Genomic DNA, 20,196 nt, shown 5'->3' with positions numbered 1-20,196 from the left:
CAACAAAAGTTGTAAAATATTGGATGTTTAGCCACTTACATCGTGCATTGCATTCTGAATCTAAAATGTCTTCTTTGATTTGATTGGTCACTGCTCGGCTCTCTTAACAGAAACTTCTGCCCTCCAGCATTAAATTGACACCTTATTTTGACACTGAGGTCCATTACTAGACCATAAAAAAGTTTGGAGCACCAAACTTCCTAGTAAAAACGTATTACACACCACAGAAAAAAATGGCGGGTGCGACCGTGCGTGAGAAAATAGATGTGTGGCGTGAGACTGTGGGAAAAGTGTCAATTGCTGGCAGCTCTGTATATTATGAGGAGTAAACATAACTTTTTTATGTGCAACTGATATGTAACATAATTATTTTATGTTAATCCAACAGGTTTTCATTTAGTTAAAACATTAAATTCATATAACAAGATTATAAAAAATAATTTCAAAAAATTAGATTTTGTTGTAAATTTTTTATTAAATTTCATAGCTTAAATTTTGTGTTTTTCATAGCCTTTAAAAGAAAATTTCCCACTGAAAAGTCAGATAAAATATCATTAATTTGTGACCCTGGACAACAAAACCAGTCTTAAGTAGCACTGGAAAAAATTTAGTAATCGCCAAAAATACATTGTGGGGAAAAAATTACAGATTTTTCTTTTTGCCCAAAATCATTAGGATATTAAGTAAAGATTATGTTCCATGAAGATATTTTATAAATGTACTACCGTAAACGTATAAACACTTTCTTTTTGTGAGTGGATGGACTGCTACACTGCCTCAGATTAACAAATTCTAAGGCGTTTTTCTAAATATTTTGCTTTTTTGCACCCTCAGATTCCAGCTTTGTAAACAGTTGTTGTTTCGCCAGATATTGTCATATCCTAACAAATCATATATCAATAGAAAGCTTATTTCTTCAGCTTTCATGTGATGTAAACATCTCAATTTCGAAAAATTGACACTTAAGACTGAAACAGGTGTACACACCTGTACTATTAAAACAATTATATTTATAAAGAATGTAAATTTTATTTTATTTTTATTCTGATTGTTGTAATGTTCTGTGTTTTGTTTCAGATTTTTTATGATTGAAACAAAACTCAAAATGTATTTTGGGAGAAAATAAAATGCTACATTCTAATACCCGTAGGATTTCATTACCGTTTATATTCATGCTGTTGTTTTAGCAGTATTGGTTACCTAATAGTTATACAGGCAAAGTAAGTGTGCGTTACGGCAGGAATTCAGAGGTGTTTTTGCCATTCTGAAACATGAGAGGAAAAGCTCCCACCCGTTTCCTGTCATTCTTTGACGTCTAAGCATCATTAATACGTGTAAGAGTACTGCCAGACATTCCACAGTGCCGTATTATTCTGTGATCAGTGTGTTATCAGATTATAACCTGTCAATGCTCCATAAATCAGACATGACATGATATTTAAATAAGGGGTACACTGTATGACCGTGAACAGAATTATTTGTTTTACACTCCTTGACACATTTTTACAAAATTGTCATTGTGATAAAAGTATGAAAATATGTCATATTTTCATCAAATAAATCTGGCACATAAAAATGATGTAGGCATGGTTGAATGTTTCTGAAATGGTTTTAATGTGATCTTACTAAAATAAAAAAACATCTGAGATAACACAACCATTATTTTCCTATAGGAAATATGTTTCATGGAAAAATGATAACTCTTTGTTATGGAAAGCACATCTGACTTTTTGTGTTTGAAAAATGTGCACTTCACGAAGGAAGAATCTCTCTAGGAGTCTGTTTGAAGACGGTTTCAAAGGTGCACCGATTTATGGAGATTTATTGATTTGTGGGGGGAAACATTTGATACTGGATGTTTCAGAGTTTCCAGGTGCCGGTTCAGACTTGCACTCTGACCTCAAAGATTAGGAGAAATCTCTTGCTATGTTCCCTCAACATCCATTCCGTTTATCTAATGAAAGACTGGCAAAGATGTTTAGAATAACAATTCTCCTTCATGTGCAGCACCCACATAAGAACTGTTTTCCAATCTCCATTTATGGCTCAAATAACCTCATGGCCTTATCTGCTATATGTTTGCGTTGGCCCGTGTAAAATCATGTCATCTCTGGTGACAGATAACGCAACAGAGCCAGTATGTGTCATATTAAGCAAGCTATCAAAACAGGTTGGAAACCAAATTGCACTGATCGTTTCCTTATGGTACATCCAGTTTTGTAATGCTGAATCATATCTTTGAAGTTGAGCTTTGCTGGCAGAACAAGCGGCAATGGCTCTCACCCCCAGGTATGTTTGCGGTCGGGGTGGATTCTCATGAACATGGGAACGCCTGTAGACCGAAGAAAGATTGGCGATTGATTTGTGCTTCCCTTTTGACAAATGATTTAATAAGCAATGAAAGCATTTGTTTTATTAACTCTTTAAAACACCTCCAGAGGCCAAAAAATGCTCCATAAAACAAACATTACATTAATTTTGAATAGTTGGGCTGGGATGGGAATGGGGGATTGCAGAGGCACGGAGCTGGTTGGGGTTTTGGATGCGTGTAGGAACTCCGGCCACATAAAGACACCCAGACGCTCACTGTAGAGATGCGGCCCAGACTTTGCCTTTGCGTCTGATGCTCAGGAGGCCTCTGGTTTCTCACGTCATTGCTCATACAAACACCCACACCCTGTACCACGTTTGGGCATGCTTTGTGAATACACACTTTACTCAGACCACAGCCCAGCAGGCCCTGCAGTGTCTGTGGCGCTGGGTGCATTCTGGGATGTATCAACGCAAATCATTCGGTACTTGTGAGAAAAGAGATCCTGGAACATTACTGTAGTTTGACATATCCAAACACAAAATGATTTTTTTGAGGAAAACCTCACAAATTTGATAAAAACACTTTAAAACCACAAAAATAGCTATAGAATGTCAGCCATTAAGATCATTGTCAAAAGTACATTTCTTTAGGGGATCTGGATAACGTTGTTGTCATTAACCTTTTTGAAGTCTGGGACACCCACAGGGCTCTTGCCGGTGTAGTGTAATCAAAGATATAGACAGATTCAGTTTCATGTCTCAAAAGGGTGCTGGTGGTCTCCAGAGAGGTTCATTTGCAGGCTACGTATGATTCCAATCAGACAAACACTTTCTCAGTAACAAACTCAGAGGAGAGAATGTAAAACAAAACACTTAGGAAATTCCACATGCTCTTCAGAAGAAAGCCCAGATTTAATGGAATGTGTTGTAACATTTCCTTTACTGGTTCCTTCACCCTCACATGGACACAGATGCTACGGTGGGACAAGCACGCATACTTATAGACGTACACAGACACAGCTGCCCTTTGGAACAGTCACGCTAGTCTACTAAAAGAAGAAAAGCTATGTAGGGCTGGCCAGCTGTAGTGGGGGCGTCAAGAAAAAACAAATATGTTTGCAGAGATAGAAAGATGTAAAAGCAAAACTGAAAAATGTCCTGTGGTTCACACGGAAGAATTGACATGTGTATGCTTTGTGTCGTATCTCTATGGCTTGATGAAACATCATCTTGTTGGTATTGGTATTGTATTTGAATTGAAACTAGAATTGTAAAATATTTCCAAGAACATCCCCCAATGTTGTCATGCATTTGATTATTTGATACATTGTTATAATGATTTAGGTACATCTCCATAATTGTTAACAAAGAAAAATAAGCCGAACCAGTTCTTGACAAGCATTACATCTTCACTCCTTTTGCCTATTAATAATTTCACAATTTATAAGATTCTAAATGATTCATTTTTATACTCACGTCGTAAACCATTAAAACTGGTTGAGAATTATAGTAAATTTATATTAAAAAACAGGCCTCCGTTCACTTTTACGTGTTTATACCGCAGCCTTGCCTGGTCCAATATGGCGGCGACGTTGACGCTTCGTAGAATCGTGCTGAAGCGATCATATACAGTGTCTAATTATGTCAGTTGCGTTGCGCGGAATTGGATTTCATTCTTCCGCGACGTTAATAACGTACTGTAATACCAAGCACAAGTTTTTGCGTCTGATTTTAAACAAGCACAGCTTTGCGAATACTAAGTTTTAAATGTTCAGCATGCAGCGTGTTGCGCGTGTGTCGTGCGATAGCGCGCCAACAAGGAGAGGGCTGTGAGACAAATAAATAGCTTTTTGATGGAGTCTTGTTGCGTCGCGTCTCATTTTAACCATAAGTTTATCAGTTTTATCTTTAGAGCCCATCTAAAAGTTATATTAAACCCTTCTGAAATTTCTTCTCGTCCTGTTCATAATAGAAGTGACCCAGACTGTGATCTGAATGGAGCTGGAGGCCTCCCAATATCACACAGGTATGACATTTCAAACAGGAGCAAATATTTGATGGCTCTTCAGAGAAACTCTTTTTTTTCCAACGGTGAGGTAGTTGTATGCACAGCTGCATACAACGCTGAGATATCATAAAGATCATTTTCATTACAATAACGTAATAACGTCCAGAAATCTTTCCGTCTTTCATGTCTGCTATAGATACCCTGTTTTCCATCTTAAGTTTCTGTCCTCATGCAGACATCACTATCAGCACATCAGTGGGGTTTGTATCCCATCCCAGCGAGTGTTTAAATGTCTTGCTTTGCCTTAACATGCATTACTGCCCAAGAATCATCGCAAGGGCTCTCCATGTCTGCAAAAGCCATCTACATGGCGCGTTCTTGTTATGCTTTATTCTCCAATTGCACCCTCTCTGGAGTAAAATACACTCTACGGTTACTTTATATGATTCATATCAATCTGAAACGACTTCTCCGCACTCAAAGCATATGGATATGGTGCATTTGGTTATTCCCTGTTTAACATTGTTGTTCGTAAAAATGTAAGCAGAAAAGTTCAAAGCTGGGTGCAAACAGCTCCTCAACGCTCGTGCTTTAAAAATGAAAATATAAAACGGTATAATGTGTTCAGTATGCACTTTTGAAGGAAACCATATGAAGAACGCAGACAAAGAACTCTCTGTGCTCCAACTCTTTCTCGTCCACACCCCCTTTCCCCTTCTTTCTGTCTGAGAGAGAGAGAGAGAGAGAGAGAGAGAGAGAAGCTTTGTGTGAGATACGAGAGGGCGGTGAACATAAGGAAGGACCTGAAAAGGGGCAGTGCAAACCAGCCATCACATACACACGAAACACTTGGGAGTACAGGTGAGTCTGCTTTCTCTTCCACAGCTTCAACTGCATTTCTCCTTAGTTAGCAGACTATATGAAAGGAAAACTTGCAACTAGACTTGACACAGGAGAACTTTATCACCTGTTGAATGCTAAAATACATCCTTGAAGGACCTTCTCAACTGCTCGAGGTAGCCAGCTGTGCAATATGTGGCTGCACCTAATAACGTATCTGAAGTATGTATTTGTCTTAAATTAATAAGGATGTAACTTCATTTCTTCCCTGTGGAGGCATAACCTCACCGGCGGTGGGCTTCATCTGTTCGTGTGTGCTCAGTGCTGTTCTTTGTCCTGCCTGCGTGTGGTTGTTATGATGATACATTTGAGCAGCGTCCTGTAACAGTAGAACAAATATCCGGCGCTGGAGTTTCTTAGCGACGGTAATGACTTATACATTAGGTAAAGGCTGTGCATCTGTCACTGACTTGCTGTATCTGATCTGAACTTGTGTGTCATAATTTGCAAGACGTATTAAGTCAGTTTGTAAATTTCATTAGGTTTTATTTTCTTTATGAATTCAATGGATGGGTTAGTAAGTGTTTTAGTTAGTGTTAGTAGTGTTTGTATTCACTGGTTTCTGCTTTTTCTCTTTTTCTGGTGTATTTGTTGATCTTGTTGCATGTCATTAAAATCGAATTAAAAGCTACTTAAACTCTCTTATCCCAGTAAGTGCTGACAATTACAGTAGTACAGTTCATCACAAAGCACCGCGGATTTGTTTTCTTTCCTGTGCTCGATCTTTATCTACAGATGCTAATCTTATCTCTTGGACGATTCCAATGAGAAGCGATGCATCTAATGCGATCCTGATGACAAGACGTTTTTCTTCGCAATTTATACCTGGGGCCGCTGTGTACTTTGTGTGAATCAGGAACCATGTTCCATTGAAGTTCATAACCGATGGTGTTTTTGCTGTCAGTCATCAAGCCACACAAGCCAAGGCATGCTGGCTATCCGAATCTTGTTGTGAATTGCTCTACAAGAATGCCAAATGTTAAGTGCAACCCCCAAATTATTTTTCAGACCACTTACAGGTGCTTGAATGGGCCTTTGTGCAAAAGAAGCCGATTTGAAGAGCAGGTCTCTGCATTGTGCTGTGGCGTATGGTTGAAGGATCCGGCCCTGGAGGGCTGTAATGGATCTGGGAGATTAGAGAGACCTGTCGGGCCCCTGAAATTGATCAAAACGCTGTGTCAGACATTCTTGTGTACACCATCACTGTAATATGCACTGTAATAGACCTGCTGTTGCTTGAAATGCACACAAAAACGTTTTTCCTGCTACCTGTGTCTCAGGACTTCTGGAAGCTGCTGTTGTCAATGCGGGTGATTGAATTTGTGTGTGCGCACAGGAATGGCCTCATATCATTGGAATGACAGATATACAGATGATAAACCATTAGAGCATAAATGAGAAATGTGTGAGATCCCTGCAGGTCAGAGTAAGTGTAGTTTTTTTTTCTAGTCTATTGTAGTTGGATTCATATTTTTAATTAGCTTTTATATTATATTTTTAGTTTAGTTAAATTTTTAGCACTTATGTTTTGTCATATTCTTTATTTACTTAACTTTTTTTTGGTTAAATTGTTTTAAATATACATAAATAATTAAAAAACGAAATTGTGCGTAAAATTAAACTTATTTCAGTTGAGACAGCATTTCTAATTTTCTAATGTTTGGTTTTTCAAATAATATTTATGCAGATGTTTTATTGATTTCAACTAACCAAACTGTTTTAATAGTTTTAGGGTAGCAGGTAGGCTGGTTTGTAATTGGTGGGACATAAGGAAACAAAAGCACGGGTGCATGTGTTTGTGTGTGATGTAAAAATGAGGTAAGGAAGACTGACGCTTTAAGATGTATCAATATGTACCATCAGATTGTTTTTACAGTAAAGATTTGGCCTTCATTTTGTATAATTATCTTTGCAATTTTTAAATGTCTCTAAAATGCCATCAGAGTTCACATTACGCATTGATACATTTTCAAGGAAATTAAAATGTGGCTGGTTTCCTAAGACCAAGCACCAAGGCCCGGGTGTACTGGGTGGATTTTAGGGTGTTGCTAGGGTGATTCTGGAGTTTGTATTGTCTCTTGAAATTCAAATTATCAATGTGTGTTGGGTTAACATTAGTCTATGGCTATGTTTTTCCATTTATTTTACCATCCACAAGGTGAAAATGTACTGTCTGAACTCTTAAATAAAAAGCAGCACACCATTTACACAAGCCACATGAATTGAGCCATCATCCACGGCTATAGGACAGATGGTGTGGCCTGGGCTACTGTAGAACTCTGCAGATTCTTGTTCATTGTGGACATACAAATAATTTGCTGAAAACTTGTTGCATCATGCCCGGTTAGTGTTCGGGTTTGTTCAGTTCTTTTATGAGCACTTTTAATAGCGATCCTTAGACGGCAGCATCTCTAACAAAGCGTCTGTTCTTCACTTTTGGTCCGAAGCAGAGGAAGGGGCAGAGATTGTGAGAGGCTTTTGTATTTGTTTTGTTGTCTGTATTTTAAGGATGGCAGAGAGGGCGTGATCGGTGGATATTTTCTTTGTCGCCTGATTAAACTGTTGGAGTGGGTGTAATATAAACTCCCAAACATAAACGCACAGGGGTCAAGCTAATCACAAGAAGAGTGAGAGCGCCCATTTGTCATGTGTTTTATTGGTTTTAGCGGCAGTTGATGGGAGTTGATGAAGATTAATGGTGTTTATTACCTCATGTGACCCTTAGCTATGTTGTAGCCTATATGTGATGGGAAGAGTGTTGAGAGTAAATGGAGAGCAGGATACCTGTACCAAACTGTATAAGTTTGAGCATGAAACATTTTTAATGGAGGTCATTTGAGAGCCCTTCCCAGTAAAGCAAATTCTTTAATACATTTATAAATGGCTTCATGAAACTATGGTGACCTCACCCTAACATCTTTGAAACATGACATTTGTAAGCCAGCCAGGTTTGTTATTAATTTAAAGGGTTAAATGGATTTTGCAGACAAAAAGTGTGGATGTTTTTGAGGGCAAATTTAGTTTAATAGATTCAAGCATGTTAAAATATGTTGAACAAGCCAAGTTGAACAAAAATTTAAACACTAGAGGTTATGTATTAATAGAATTTTATAGATGATAGTTTCTGCAAAAATCTGTCATGGTTTCTGCTGAGGTATATGTCGAAAAAGACAGGGTGGTATGGTGGACCAGGAGTACTGAAGATTCAGTTTAATCATTCAAACTTAAACATGTCAATACATTAATCTCTTTTAAAATAGAGAAATGAATATACATATTTTTATTTGGTTTACTGTTTAATAAAACTCTATTTTAAAACCCAAATTAAACAAAACATTTTAAATATGTCTAATAACTTATCAATTGAAAAGTAATTTATCATACTTATTTTTATGTTTGAATAACTACATTTATAAATTGGTTCTTCGTTTTATTTTTAAGCGGGGCTCCTGGTACTCCAGGGTCGAAGGGCATGAGTAACACAAAGCAATACAATTTTTTTTAAATACGATGTAGTGCAGTTAACAATAATGTGACCAGTGGTGTACAGTGACAAGCGGTTGTAAACCATTAGTGTAAAGCTTTAAAAAGCTTTGACCTTCCTTCCTTTAAATTGGGTTTTATTGAATGAAATCTCATAATTGGCCAACACCTGTTCCTTTAAATATCCTGTCTCCTCGATAATGCTTAAAGAAAAAATGAGATATGCATTGTTTCCATGTGTAGGAAATGTAGTTCATTCCTCCCACTGATTTGACAATGGGTGGGGAGTCATTTTCACTAATGCTATCAAGTGCAGAAGGCCAAAGGAAGTACCCCTCCTTTATATAATAAAAAACCATTTCTTTCCATTATGTGTCCCAACGTTAGTCTAGTTCAGATCGCCACAGTATTATGACATGTTTAATGTTTTGTAGAATATTATTTATTTTTATAAATGCACTTATATTGATTGAATTCTTTCCACCTTTGTTTCAGGAAGTAGCACTTCAGAGGAACATCATTCCAAACAACACAGACTCCACCGTTAGCGGTTCATTTCAACAGCACAAATACACAGAGGTTCAGACATTAAGCCCTGTCTGGATACGCCATTGCCTGTGGAATCTCATTGGACATAATCTGAAATGAGTAAATAAACTAAACGTCAGCTTTGATGGCGAGTTAGAGATCATATGGCCCATTTAAGCCACCCAGAAAGACCCAATCAGTAATACAGGGATATAGAAAGAAAACTAGAGAAACCATCTGTTTGTAATATAAGCATACTGATTGATCCCAACGAAGCCTTGCTTGAAATTGAACTTTGTGAACGATAACAATAGCTGAACATTTGGATGACCTTTAAGCTGAATGTATCTGTCATTTGCTAATGAAACAACAGGAAAGCACCAATCATAGCCCTTCATCTTTAAGAGCAAGGGGTACGCGTGCCTTCTGAGAAACCGTCTCCGTGAGATCCTGGTAAAGTCAAGGGACATGTTTTGTTGACTGGAACTTATAAAAAGAAAGAAAAATATCTGGATTGGTGGATATAAACAGACACAGACGAATAAAACAGTGGAGAGTCTCGAGCCCTCACCGGATTTGCAATAGAGCATATCCAAGTTGTGAAATTCTCTTCGACGTTTTCCATGGGAACTGCTCCAAAGTGCATTGAGAAGTGCCTCCCGGGAGGTCTTGTTAGAGTTTGAGTCATATTGTGTGGATCGAACGTACAAGTGCATTTTTCAGCTCATCTCTGGTGGGTAATGGGTCTGTTCGGAGGATTACCGTGAAGACAAACGCCTAGCAAAATGTAGAGCTTTCACTTTGATCCTTGCTTCTTCATAAGTCGAAAGGGATAAAACAAGCCGAAACTGCCTCTACCAAGCCAAACTTACACCTTTGCTGAGTAACAAAACGCTTGTCACACCCAGGCGAGCGTGCACGCTAAGAGGGAGATCAGTGAAGAGAGAGTTTGTTAAGGAGCGACACAACCAGGCACAGAAGCAGAGATGGATTATAAACATGAGCCGGTGAGGAGAGGGGACAGCTGGGGTGGGCCAACTGCCACATCATCCACCCCTGACAGGGCTGTAGGAGAGAAGTCCCTGGAGAGAACCTGGATCTTGGAGAGAGATGAACACTGTGGGGTCAAAGGAAAACCAGACTTGACGACGTGCATCAGCCAGGTGGAACGGAAAACAAGTAAATATTTACTTCTTGTTTGCAACTTAGAGTCATAAGAGAAGGATATATTACACTGCAGGCAAGTTTGGGCTTGTATTAAACAGCTTAGTAACACAAAAAACCTAAAACCATATGAGGATACAGCTTGGTTTTAAAACTATTAAATAGTTTTAATGACCATAAGAAAAGAAAATAACAAAAGGTCTTGTTCGGGTCTTATTTCTCCTAGATGGCAAAAGACAGATTTAATGAAGGCTGAATGGAGATTTTTGCTTTCAGATGTTTTGATAAGAAAAAGATACTAGTAGTCTTGCACGTGTCTCTGGTCGAGTTTCAGTATACTGTAGATCTCAACAATGACTCAAACTTCACTCGGATTTGCCAATATTCATGATTCAGAGTTCTCAATATGAAACAAAGTATTACTCATTAAAGCATCTAAGATATAATCTGCATGTTTCTTTTAATGTAATACACTCTTGACAAACAATTGAAAGGGACAATTTTCACATACATTTATTTTTAATTGACTCAGTTTAAATTTTTTAAATTGTAACGCCTGTTGAAATATGGTTGTTACAATTGATTATATCAAACCTCATCTGAGTCAACTGAAAAATGTGGATGTTACCAGTCACTTGAAAATGTTAAGTTGGTCTCTGAATATTTTGTATAAGAGCCACCTCTGAGTGGCTACCTGTCATTAGAATTACGCAATTGCAACTGCCATGAGTTGATGGATTGGAGATGTGACAGGCCACCGTTCCATCATAGTTTAATAAACCCTCAATGACACATTTGTTTCCTCACATCAAAGACGAGCTGTACAGTAACGTCAGTGCATTCCCTGTGACCATAATGTTCAAGCTTTAGGGAAAAATTATCTGGAAGGAATGTGTATTATAGTTTGCAGATGACCAAGCACCACTGCGAGTATACGGCATTTCACAGCTCTACCGATGAGAGAGAATAAAAAAATTCAAGATGCTGCTGTGATGTCGGTATGCTTTAATGTGAGTGTATCACTATTTGAGCTGAATGAGCTAAGCCAATTCTTCCATCTTTCATGCTGTTTTTCCTTTATTTGTCCTGTCTCTCACTTTCCTTGTAAGCAATGATGTCATTTTCACGCAGCGTTGTAGTTTGTTGACATAAAATGTTGAATGCTTGTATATCTTTCCAGATGCCGACAGTCTAGTAGCACTCATCCGGAAAATAAAAAACACCCTCTATTTCATGCTCATAATTCATTTGCATCAGGATTGATATAGAGATTATATCTGCAGTAAATAATGAAAGGCATGTCTAATCTGTTAAATGCTTTTCTGTGAGTGTTGGCCTCTAGAGGTGTGAGTTTCCCAGAACAGGTTTTGGAGATACCACAGTCTGGTGTAAGTGCATATTCATGATTTTAGTTTAGACGGCATCACTCCATTCCTCATACATTCACACGTTGTTGATTTGATTGACATTTCATCCCACCCCCCTAACAAACCATAACATCCGACTGGGGAATCTGACCTTTGATATACAACCCCTTGGGCTACCAAAGCCCAAATCCTCAAGCTTTGAGGGAATTTCCATCATCTTTCAACACCGAGGGGCTATACGCATCATAAGCAGCTCAGCTGCCAATGGATTTGGGGAACTATTTTTTCTCCCTCACATTTCTGCTGCTTTGGAAGAGCTTTTTTGTCTTTCCTTGATTGGTAGGGATGAGTTAAGCACCAGGGTTATGAGTCAGATACTGGGTCAGCTAAGAAAGCAAATCTTTGCGGTTTAAACTGAACTCCACCCTTGAAGTTTAGGTGCCATGGTAAAAAGCACTAAAACTAAATATCTATTATGCATAACAGAGGAAAAAACTTTTGAACTTTCATATATTTTGTATTCTGTTTAAATATTTAGCTGGCTTAGGGCGTGGCAACATTTAATTTATGAATATCTTTTCTGACCCTTTAATGTATCCCGGTGTGGTTACTTGACGTTTGACTTAAGTTAAACCCCTCAAATTCTCCGTGTGACAACTAGTCCCGTATACCAAACCAGAAACAGAGGCGGCAAAAACATTCGGAAACGTCACACAGCATCGCCAGAGTTTTTTGCCCATCCTTAAAAAAGCAAAAGGGAAGCTAAGCCTTGTTCAGTGCGTGCCTCACGCCTGATGCGCATTTGGAGCGCCGGAGCGCATCAACACGAAATCCGATCTGAACTCGCTGTGGAAGGGGAGTGGAAGAGAGATGAAGTTAAATTAGAAAAGCTTGTGGAGCAGCAACTTAACAGACTGAACTGAGAGTTTATTAAGGTAAGAGAAGGGAAAGTTAGAGGCTACGCGAAGTTTAATTGGAACTGGCTTGGCTCTTAAAGTTCATATTTGTCGCGAATGTAATACAATTTTAACGTTGGTTTATGAAACAGAATTTAAGTCTTGAAACGTGATGACATGCATTATATTAATCACATATTAATACTGTGTCATATGCTTGCCGCTTATTCTGTTTGGTTAGATGGCATGCGTAATACATACAGGTCGTTTCATTAGACAACACAAATGTATTGCTGTTATGGTGTGTAAGCTTTTGTGTTTTATGTGTTTTATGCAAAATATAAAGATTTTATTTTTTATTTGTGTTCAGTTCTTCTGAATTCAAAAGGTAAAGTATGGGACTACTAATATATGGCCGAGCGCATTAAATTGTAAATGTTATTTCTTCTTGAATTTATTTGAAGTTGAATACGAGTCATGTATAATTTAACTCATATCCTGGTTTTCTCTGACATGTCATGAGAATTTTTGTGAAAAGTAAAGTAAATGTAGTCCTAGGTAAACATTAGTCCAGGTTAGAGAACTTGTGGAAGTTGACCTAAACGAAAATGACTTGAATTACTAAAAAACATTGGAAAGAAATGCAAAGAGAAAAGTTGCATTTATGCATGATTATGGGATTTTGCTCCAGGTTTCAAACAACGATCTCGGAACTTTTTAAATCTGAAGAGTCTGTAAAGAAGGAAAATGGAAAGCTTTTAACCACAGCGCTGGAGGTTGTGTCGCACGGCCAGACTAAATGAATATATATTGTCTGTGCTGGTGGAATGAATCACAGATGCACATTACCCTGGCTCTATAATATTTTTATGCCATGTGATTTGAAAGCTCCTTAGAGTCTGGCAAACTTGCACATAAAACAAACTGAGAAGTTTTTACTACCTGACACAACTCAAATTAGGCTCTGGCAAAACAAAGAACTACCTGCTAAGCAAAAACACTCAAAATGATTTTCCTTCCAAGTCTGAGGTTTAAGATAGCAGCTAAAAACTACCTTCGGGAAGTCTACAGTCATTATTTGTTAAAAGGTCTATTAGGAAAATAGATTGTATTTATGTTCCACACTTATTAGGTGAGCAAAGCTGACAACTAAGATATGATTGTGTTCTTTAGAATGTTCTGTTGTGGATGAGATATTAAGTGTTTATGTTTTGAATTTCTTGTCTTTTCCTGTGGTGTCTCAAAAAAGAAATGTGATGCTGCAGCAGCAGCAGTAACAAATGCTTTTCAGGCCAGAGTTCAAGCATTTAAATGTAGACTTTGTCTTGTAAGTGATGATCGAAATGTATGAACCTGACAGGATGTCGGCATTTAGACCTATAGCTCCAAGTGGTTTGGAGAGTGCTCATGGCACGCCGCACTCTCAAGCGGGGAATTTTCTCGGCAGTTGAGGAATGCTAAGGGAGGGACTAGAGCCCATGGTGAAGGAAATACTTTCTGCTGCTTGGAATGGGTCTTTGAGGCCAGTCAATAAACCTTTGCCATTTTCAACAAATACATGCCTGTTTTAACACCCCTCTTTGCCAAATTATTGGGAGAACTGCGAATCTCAACATTTTAATATGTTCAGGAGGTCCTCAGACAATAAATATCTCAAAAGTTTAACGGCCCCCAAAAGGTTTGCCTTTAGGCAGCATGAATCAAAATGAATGTTAAAAGTTTGTTTTCTGTGAAATTGAAATGAACGTGAATGTGTCTGCAGAAATTACATTCATTTCATGATTCACCTATATTAGCAGGATGACTTGAAGTATTAAAAACCCACATAATTCAGTTGACTTTTAAGATAATTATACTCTCAATACAAGACAGGACTAACTTTAATTGAAACTTAAATAGCTCTGAAATAACTTTGGCCTTAATGGAAAGATCATGAAATAGCATTTAAGAAAGGCTTGTATTTGCCAAAACCTGTCCAGTGTCTGTCTCCAATAAAGCAGGTCTGTAGTATTAAATGTGACTTTTTGTTTGTTAGTCTGGAAAACTCATATGCCCTTTAAAAGTTCATCCCTCATACGACTTGAAAATTCTGTCATGAATTACTCGACCTCAAGTTGAAAAGTTTGGAAGAATGTCAGCTACTGAAATTTCTGGGGCACCATTGACTGCCCCATAACTGTTTGTTTTTCTATATTCTTCAAAACATCTTCTTTTGTGTTCAACACTAAAAAAATTATACAAATGGTAGTCAATTGTGCCCCAGAAACCTCAGTTGCTAACTTTTTCCAAAAAGTCTTTCTTTGTATTTAGCCAGAAAATTAAATGAATACAGGTTTGGAGCAATTCACAGTAAGGTTGAGTAATTCATGACAGAAAACGGGTTGGCTGTGAATATTTCTGAATACTGTTTTCATTTTGTTAATTGCTTTCTGTTTCATTCTCTAATTTCAGACCTCAGCAGAAGTGCCAGTTTGTCAGAGAAAGAGCTGAAGGAGGCGCGAACCAAAAGTCAGATCATCGCTGCTCAGCTCCAGGCCAACTCCAACTCCAAAGGTGTCCAGCTCTTCAATCGCCGTAGACAGAGAGTAAACGCTTTCACGCTTGTGAGTGTCGGAGGAGGCGGAGCAGAAGAGTCCAAGAATGTAATTGATTCACCTTCTAAAGGTCCATGGGACAAACCACACTCAGCTAAGGACTGCAAGGAGTTAAATCACAGAAATATCACGTGGTCAGCCAGCAAAATCCACAGTGGTGGGCGCAACATGGAGGATGTAAGCGAAGTTACGCGTGGGGATGTAGTCGAGGAACGTGAAAGACACTTTCTCCCTGTCAATGAGAAAGATGAGGAGCTTTCAGAAGGTCTTACAGAAGCAGTAAAGAATGAAATTACTTCTGGAAGTGACAGTAATACTGTAGTTTTGGACTGTGTTGCTCAGGAGGAACCTCAGGAAAATGGAGGACACGCTCACTCTGTAGATGCCAATAAAGACTTGAACGGATACAATATGCAGTGCAATGGAAAAATTACCAAGGCGGTGACAACAAAAACCTCCATTATCAATCGAACGGCTCGGCCATTTTTCTCCCCAACAACAGTAGGCTCTTCAGAAGTTGTAAGTCCAGTGATGGACATCCCACCAGATCCATCCTACGACTCCCCACCGTTACACCCCTTCCAAGAGCCCCCTTCCAGATACTTTCAACCACAATCTTACACAGCACACACACAACCTGTCTTCTCTCAACCACCTCCTCCGCCTTCATATCCAACTCCTCCACTCCCATCCTACTCCATCCCACCTTCACCTGACACAGCCATCGCTCCCTCACCCCAACCTTCCTCCTGCTATATTCGGCCATCTGCCCCCAGACCCACATTTGTTCCTGAGCTCTTGACCGAGAAGAGGTCTGTGACACCCATCAAAACCGGCATCCTCGATGAGGGCTCGGCTCGCCGGGCAACCCGCAAGTCCATGTTCACATTTCAAGAGAAGCCCAAAGTAGCTCCAAACCCTGAACTCCTCTCCTTGGTGCAAGGAGCCGATGAGAAGAAGAAACAGAAAGCCCAGCCAGATCCATCGCAAGAGGAGGAGCTGCTGGCTCTCGGCGCCGAAGCCTCAAACTTTCTAGCCAAGGAGGAGGTTGTTCACGAGGACGCGTTGGTGCCAGAGTGGGCCTCGTGTTTGAAGAGCTCCAGGACGCATGCCAGGACAGAGCACAAGCCTGAGCAGGCCCTCACCAATGCTTCGGGGAAAGGAGCTGAACTGTTTGCCAAACGCCAGTCTAGGATGGAAAGGTACGTCCATGATAGCAAGGAGCGGAGGAGGTCTCCCTCTCCGACCATGTCTTTACCGCCATCCTGGGTGTATCCATCCAACATGCCTGGTCGAGTCAAAGCCATTGTTAACTCTTCAAACGTCAGTGCACAGATTTCGAAGACGCTGAAAGCTCACCACGGCACACAAAAAAAGACTCTGTTCAAAACGCCAGAACCTTCTCCGGCTCAAGAGGTGCCTTTGGAGAACGGCTGCACAAAATTCGAAATGGAGTTGTCGAAACATCAGCCATACCAGCTCAACTCATCTCTCTTCATCTTCAACCCAACTAAAGATCCATATAGCACTCTTCCGAGAGCGGCCCCGCCTCCTAAGCCCGTCATGACAGGCTATACTTTCTCCAGGCAAACCTCGCTTCCCACAAGTCAATTGCCATCACCATACAGCCCGTCTGCTGCCTACAGGTCCGACCATTGCTTTTCTCCTCCCATGATGCCTTGCAGTCCCAGCATCAGTTCTCCAGCGTCTCCTTTTGCTCCAGAACGAGTGGCATCGCCCCGCTCTGGCGTCCAGGCGCCCAGACCCACGTTCTCAACTAAAAGAGCTGGCATCACCCCACAGGTGTGGAAACCATCCTCATTCTTTTAATATATTACTTATTTCCACTTTCTCTATTCTTTAAGTAGTCCTAACACTAAAGTGTTTCTGGAAAAGTCAAAATGATCGCTTGTTAGTATTAAGAGAGCATTGGGCCATTTTTTACAGGTGGTGCATCTCTCACTTGAAAAATCCATGCATAATGCAAAAAATTTAACCCAAACGACTTTTTAGAATTTATTGTGAAAAACATGACAAAAATATTTTAGTTTTTAGTTTCCAAGTGCATTAACAAAATGCTGTTATTTTAGAGAAACATAGAGAAAAAAGAGTTTAAGAGTTAAAAATCTTTGCATCGTTTCCTCTCAAGTAAATTGATTTTGCTTTAAAGTTGTTAGATATATGTGCTGAACATAAAAATCCAATCTGTTTGTGTTTATTTACTTGTTTGGTTTTGCGTTTTAAATGGAGGCTGTAAATGCCAAGCCCTATGTACTCAGCATTGTTATTCATGAACCGACCACTAGAGGGCCATGTAATTGAACCTTATTTCGTTTTTATCAAGACGTTGTAATTTAGTGCAGCTGTGTGTTTTAAAAGTAGAGTTTATTCAGTTTGCACTCATGCCATATAAATTTTAGGTTCAAAACTAGTGTGCCTTTTTCCAGTGTTTGCTTCCAAGTTTTAAGGCGGCAGTCTGGTTACGGTTTCATGAAGCACTTAAACAGATGGCGTCTTGCCTTTTATGATCTACAAAATATAATTTAGTAGAAAGACATGTGAGTTTTTATACTTTCACATGACACCTGTGCTGTTTTTCCTTTAAATGAACGCTGTATGCTTTTGTTTGTTCACTGCAGGTATACTTTGATTTTATCTTTGCATGTGATATCTTAGGGATTACTATGCTGGTCGTTTTCAAACGGTGCAGTTTTTTTGCACAGATATTTTATCTTAGTTTTTCTCTCTTGGCTTACTAGCTCGTTCATTCGATTTTGTCCACTCTAGTCTTGATTAAAAACAAGAAATTCTATTCATCTGATCTGTCTCTGTTTTCATACTGTGTTATCTTCTGCTGTGTACTTATCTGATATGTTCTGAGTTTGTTGCATTTCTCTTCAACATCTTCAAATCTTCTTTTACAGTAGTATCTCTACTATTATTATTTAAAGCAGAAAAGAACAGTATGTTTTCCTACAGAAAGAGGTTTTTCTCCATCCACTTGCAATAGCAAAACAAAGCTGTGTGTATCACTAAGAGCCGCCCGCTGCGTTGTGCCCCGGCCCAAAATGAAATTAGAAACTTTTTTCTAACGCTGACTGAATATGAATGTGCCCCGAGCATTCCTCGCCTGCCCCTGAAACGTACATCTGAGCCAAAACATCAGGCCCCTGCGGGCTTGAGCTTTAGACAAACGGCCCGACCTACGGCCTCCCTCATGCTTGGAAAAACACATTTGCTGTGGGTGAAAACCTTCCAGCAGCCTCAGCGGCACAAATGCATATCTCAGTAAAGGTTAGTGGCCTTGGCAGCGTGTATGCTGGTAATCTGAAGATGGCATGATGTCTTGGTGTGCTGTGAGACTTGCGTAGATGTCGGACAAGAATAAACAGCTCTCTGTAATCGTGAGGTGCATGAGAAGCCCTAATAGATTCAATGGTGTGTTTATAGATTTGCTAATCCAGCCAAAACCTGCATGTTACATGGAAATTATTTGGAAAATCTACTTTTTTGTGGTTGTTTTGTATCTGATTTAGCAAATAGCACTTACAAAATATTTTCTCATGTGGTTGGTTTTTCCTTAAAGTCTTCCTTTGGGGTAAAATATATAAGATATTGTGCGTAACATAATCGTTTTTAATATTCCTACAGATCAAGGAGGAAACCCTGATACCGATCCCTAGCCCTGGTTCCACAACCCCGACTTCAAGGACACCCAACCTCACACGACGCTTTACCAGTCCAGATGTGCAGTCCAGTGCAGTCAGGTCTCCCAGCAGCCCCGTGGTGACCAACACATCCACTAATCCCATCTACAAACCCACACCAACCTCCCATTCCCCCCGACCGATCCATAAGCTCGCCACAACTTCTCCATCTCCAGGAACCCTCTTCAAGCCACCCGTCACCTCTCCTCTATCTCCACGCTGGGAAAACCGGTGCCAGTCCCCGGCCGTCATCCAAGACAACAAAGCCAACCACCGAATTTTGGCCAAAAACATCATTAACGCTGCCAAGAGAAAAAACAGTCCATCTCCAGGTGCTCTAAGCGGACACAGCCTGCCCATCTCCCCGGTGAGCGCTGGCATGTCACCTTATGATCACAAGCCTGCAAGCCCCTTTCAGCCACGGATGCTGGGCGCTCAGTCACCCATTCTTACCAGTCCATCTCCCACCCGTATGATCCACTCTCCCGTGCGCTTGTACAACACTCGCTCTCTAACTGATTCTGACGCCTCAGTCGAGTCAGAGGATTCGGGTCTGCGCTCTCCTGGGTTGCGCAGCTACAACACCTGCCCCCGTGGATGGACCGCCGGTTTGCAGGTGAAGAGAGGGAGTGTGCCTGAGGATCTGTAGGAAGCACTTGTACACGAATGTAGTTCAGTCTGAAATTCATTTAGAACGGGATCTTATGAAAATTTTGATTGTTGAATGTATGAAATGTGGGATTTGCTGCACATGGCTACATTGCATTTGTTATCATGTTTATGTGTGATTAATTTTTTACATGTTATGGAATGAAAATACAGTTATCATTAATTATTGTGGCAACATTCGCTTATTGCTGTTGAGTGGGGCACTAAGGAGATGCGAGGCAGAGTTTTACTTTTGCGTACTGTAAAATCAAAGTGAATAGGAAGGGATGCTGGAATATCAGACATCAAATTCTTTCTGAAGCCATACATTTTTGTGAGAAACAGACTAAATATAAATGAAGAGTTTGGTTCCAAAATGGGATAACTCTGATTTTTTTTTTAAATCTTGTTTTTTATTGTGCATTCCAATTAATATCAGTCAAACGGCAGTTGGTTTGTTTTGTTTAAGCCATAATAACAAAACAAAAAGCCAACTAACACATTAAAACAAAAAAAGATTTTGAAACAATTTAAAACAGTGTTATCTCATTTTGCAACCAAATTCTTCAAAACTAAGTTTTTTTTTGC

General features: G+C 39.5%; 1 protein-coding gene across 4 annotated transcripts; it reads left to right on the top strand.

Annotated features, from left to right (window-relative positions):
* The first annotated feature begins 5,106 nt into the window (after positions 1-5,106).
* On the top strand, positions 5,107-20,118 carry LOC130438151 (synaptopodin 2-like protein). 4 transcript variants are annotated; one of them, XM_056769960.1, is made up of 5 exons: positions 5,239-5,337; positions 5,438-5,586; positions 9,200-10,411; positions 15,111-17,056; positions 18,905-20,118. In XM_056769960.1, exons 3-5 carry the CDS (start codon positions 10,219-10,221, stop codon positions 19,607-19,609), a joined length of 2,844 nt encoding a protein of 947 aa, XP_056625938.1. In that variant the 5' UTR covers positions 5,239-5,337; positions 5,438-5,586; positions 9,200-10,218; the 3' UTR covers positions 19,610-20,118. The 4 variants fall into 4 exon arrangements, with proteins under 4 accessions (XP_056625940.1, XP_056625942.1, XP_056625938.1 ...); XM_056769962.1 differs by lacking the exons at positions 5,239-5,337; positions 5,438-5,586 and adding an exon at positions 5,107-5,182; XM_056769964.1 differs by lacking the exon at positions 5,438-5,586 and having other exon boundaries at positions 5,224-5,337.
* The last annotated feature ends 78 nt before the right edge of the window (positions 20,119-20,196 follow it).

The sequence above is a fragment of the Triplophysa dalaica genome, chromosome 16, assembly GCF_015846415.1.
Source record: "Triplophysa dalaica isolate WHDGS20190420 chromosome 16, ASM1584641v1, whole genome shotgun sequence".
Taxonomy (NCBI): Eukaryota; Metazoa; Chordata; class Actinopteri; order Cypriniformes; family Nemacheilidae; genus Triplophysa; species Triplophysa dalaica.
Note: the sequence above shows the minus strand (reverse complement) of the source record. Positions and strands in the feature narration are given on the sequence as shown.

Bases quoted from the DNA above. Each gene is read 5' to 3' on its own strand.
- LOC130438151 (XM_056769962.1), top strand. From the start codon at position 10,219: ATGGATTATAAACATGAGCCGGTGAGGAGAGGGGACAGCTGGGGTGGG. The intron at 10,412-15,110 runs GTAAATATTTAC...CTCTAATTTCAG, and splicing joins CCAGGTGGAACGGAAAACAA to ACCTCAGCAGAAGTGCCAGT. The intron at 17,057-18,904 runs GTGTGGAAACCA...ATATTCCTACAG, and splicing joins GAGCTGGCATCACCCCACAG to ATCAAGGAGGAAACCCTGAT.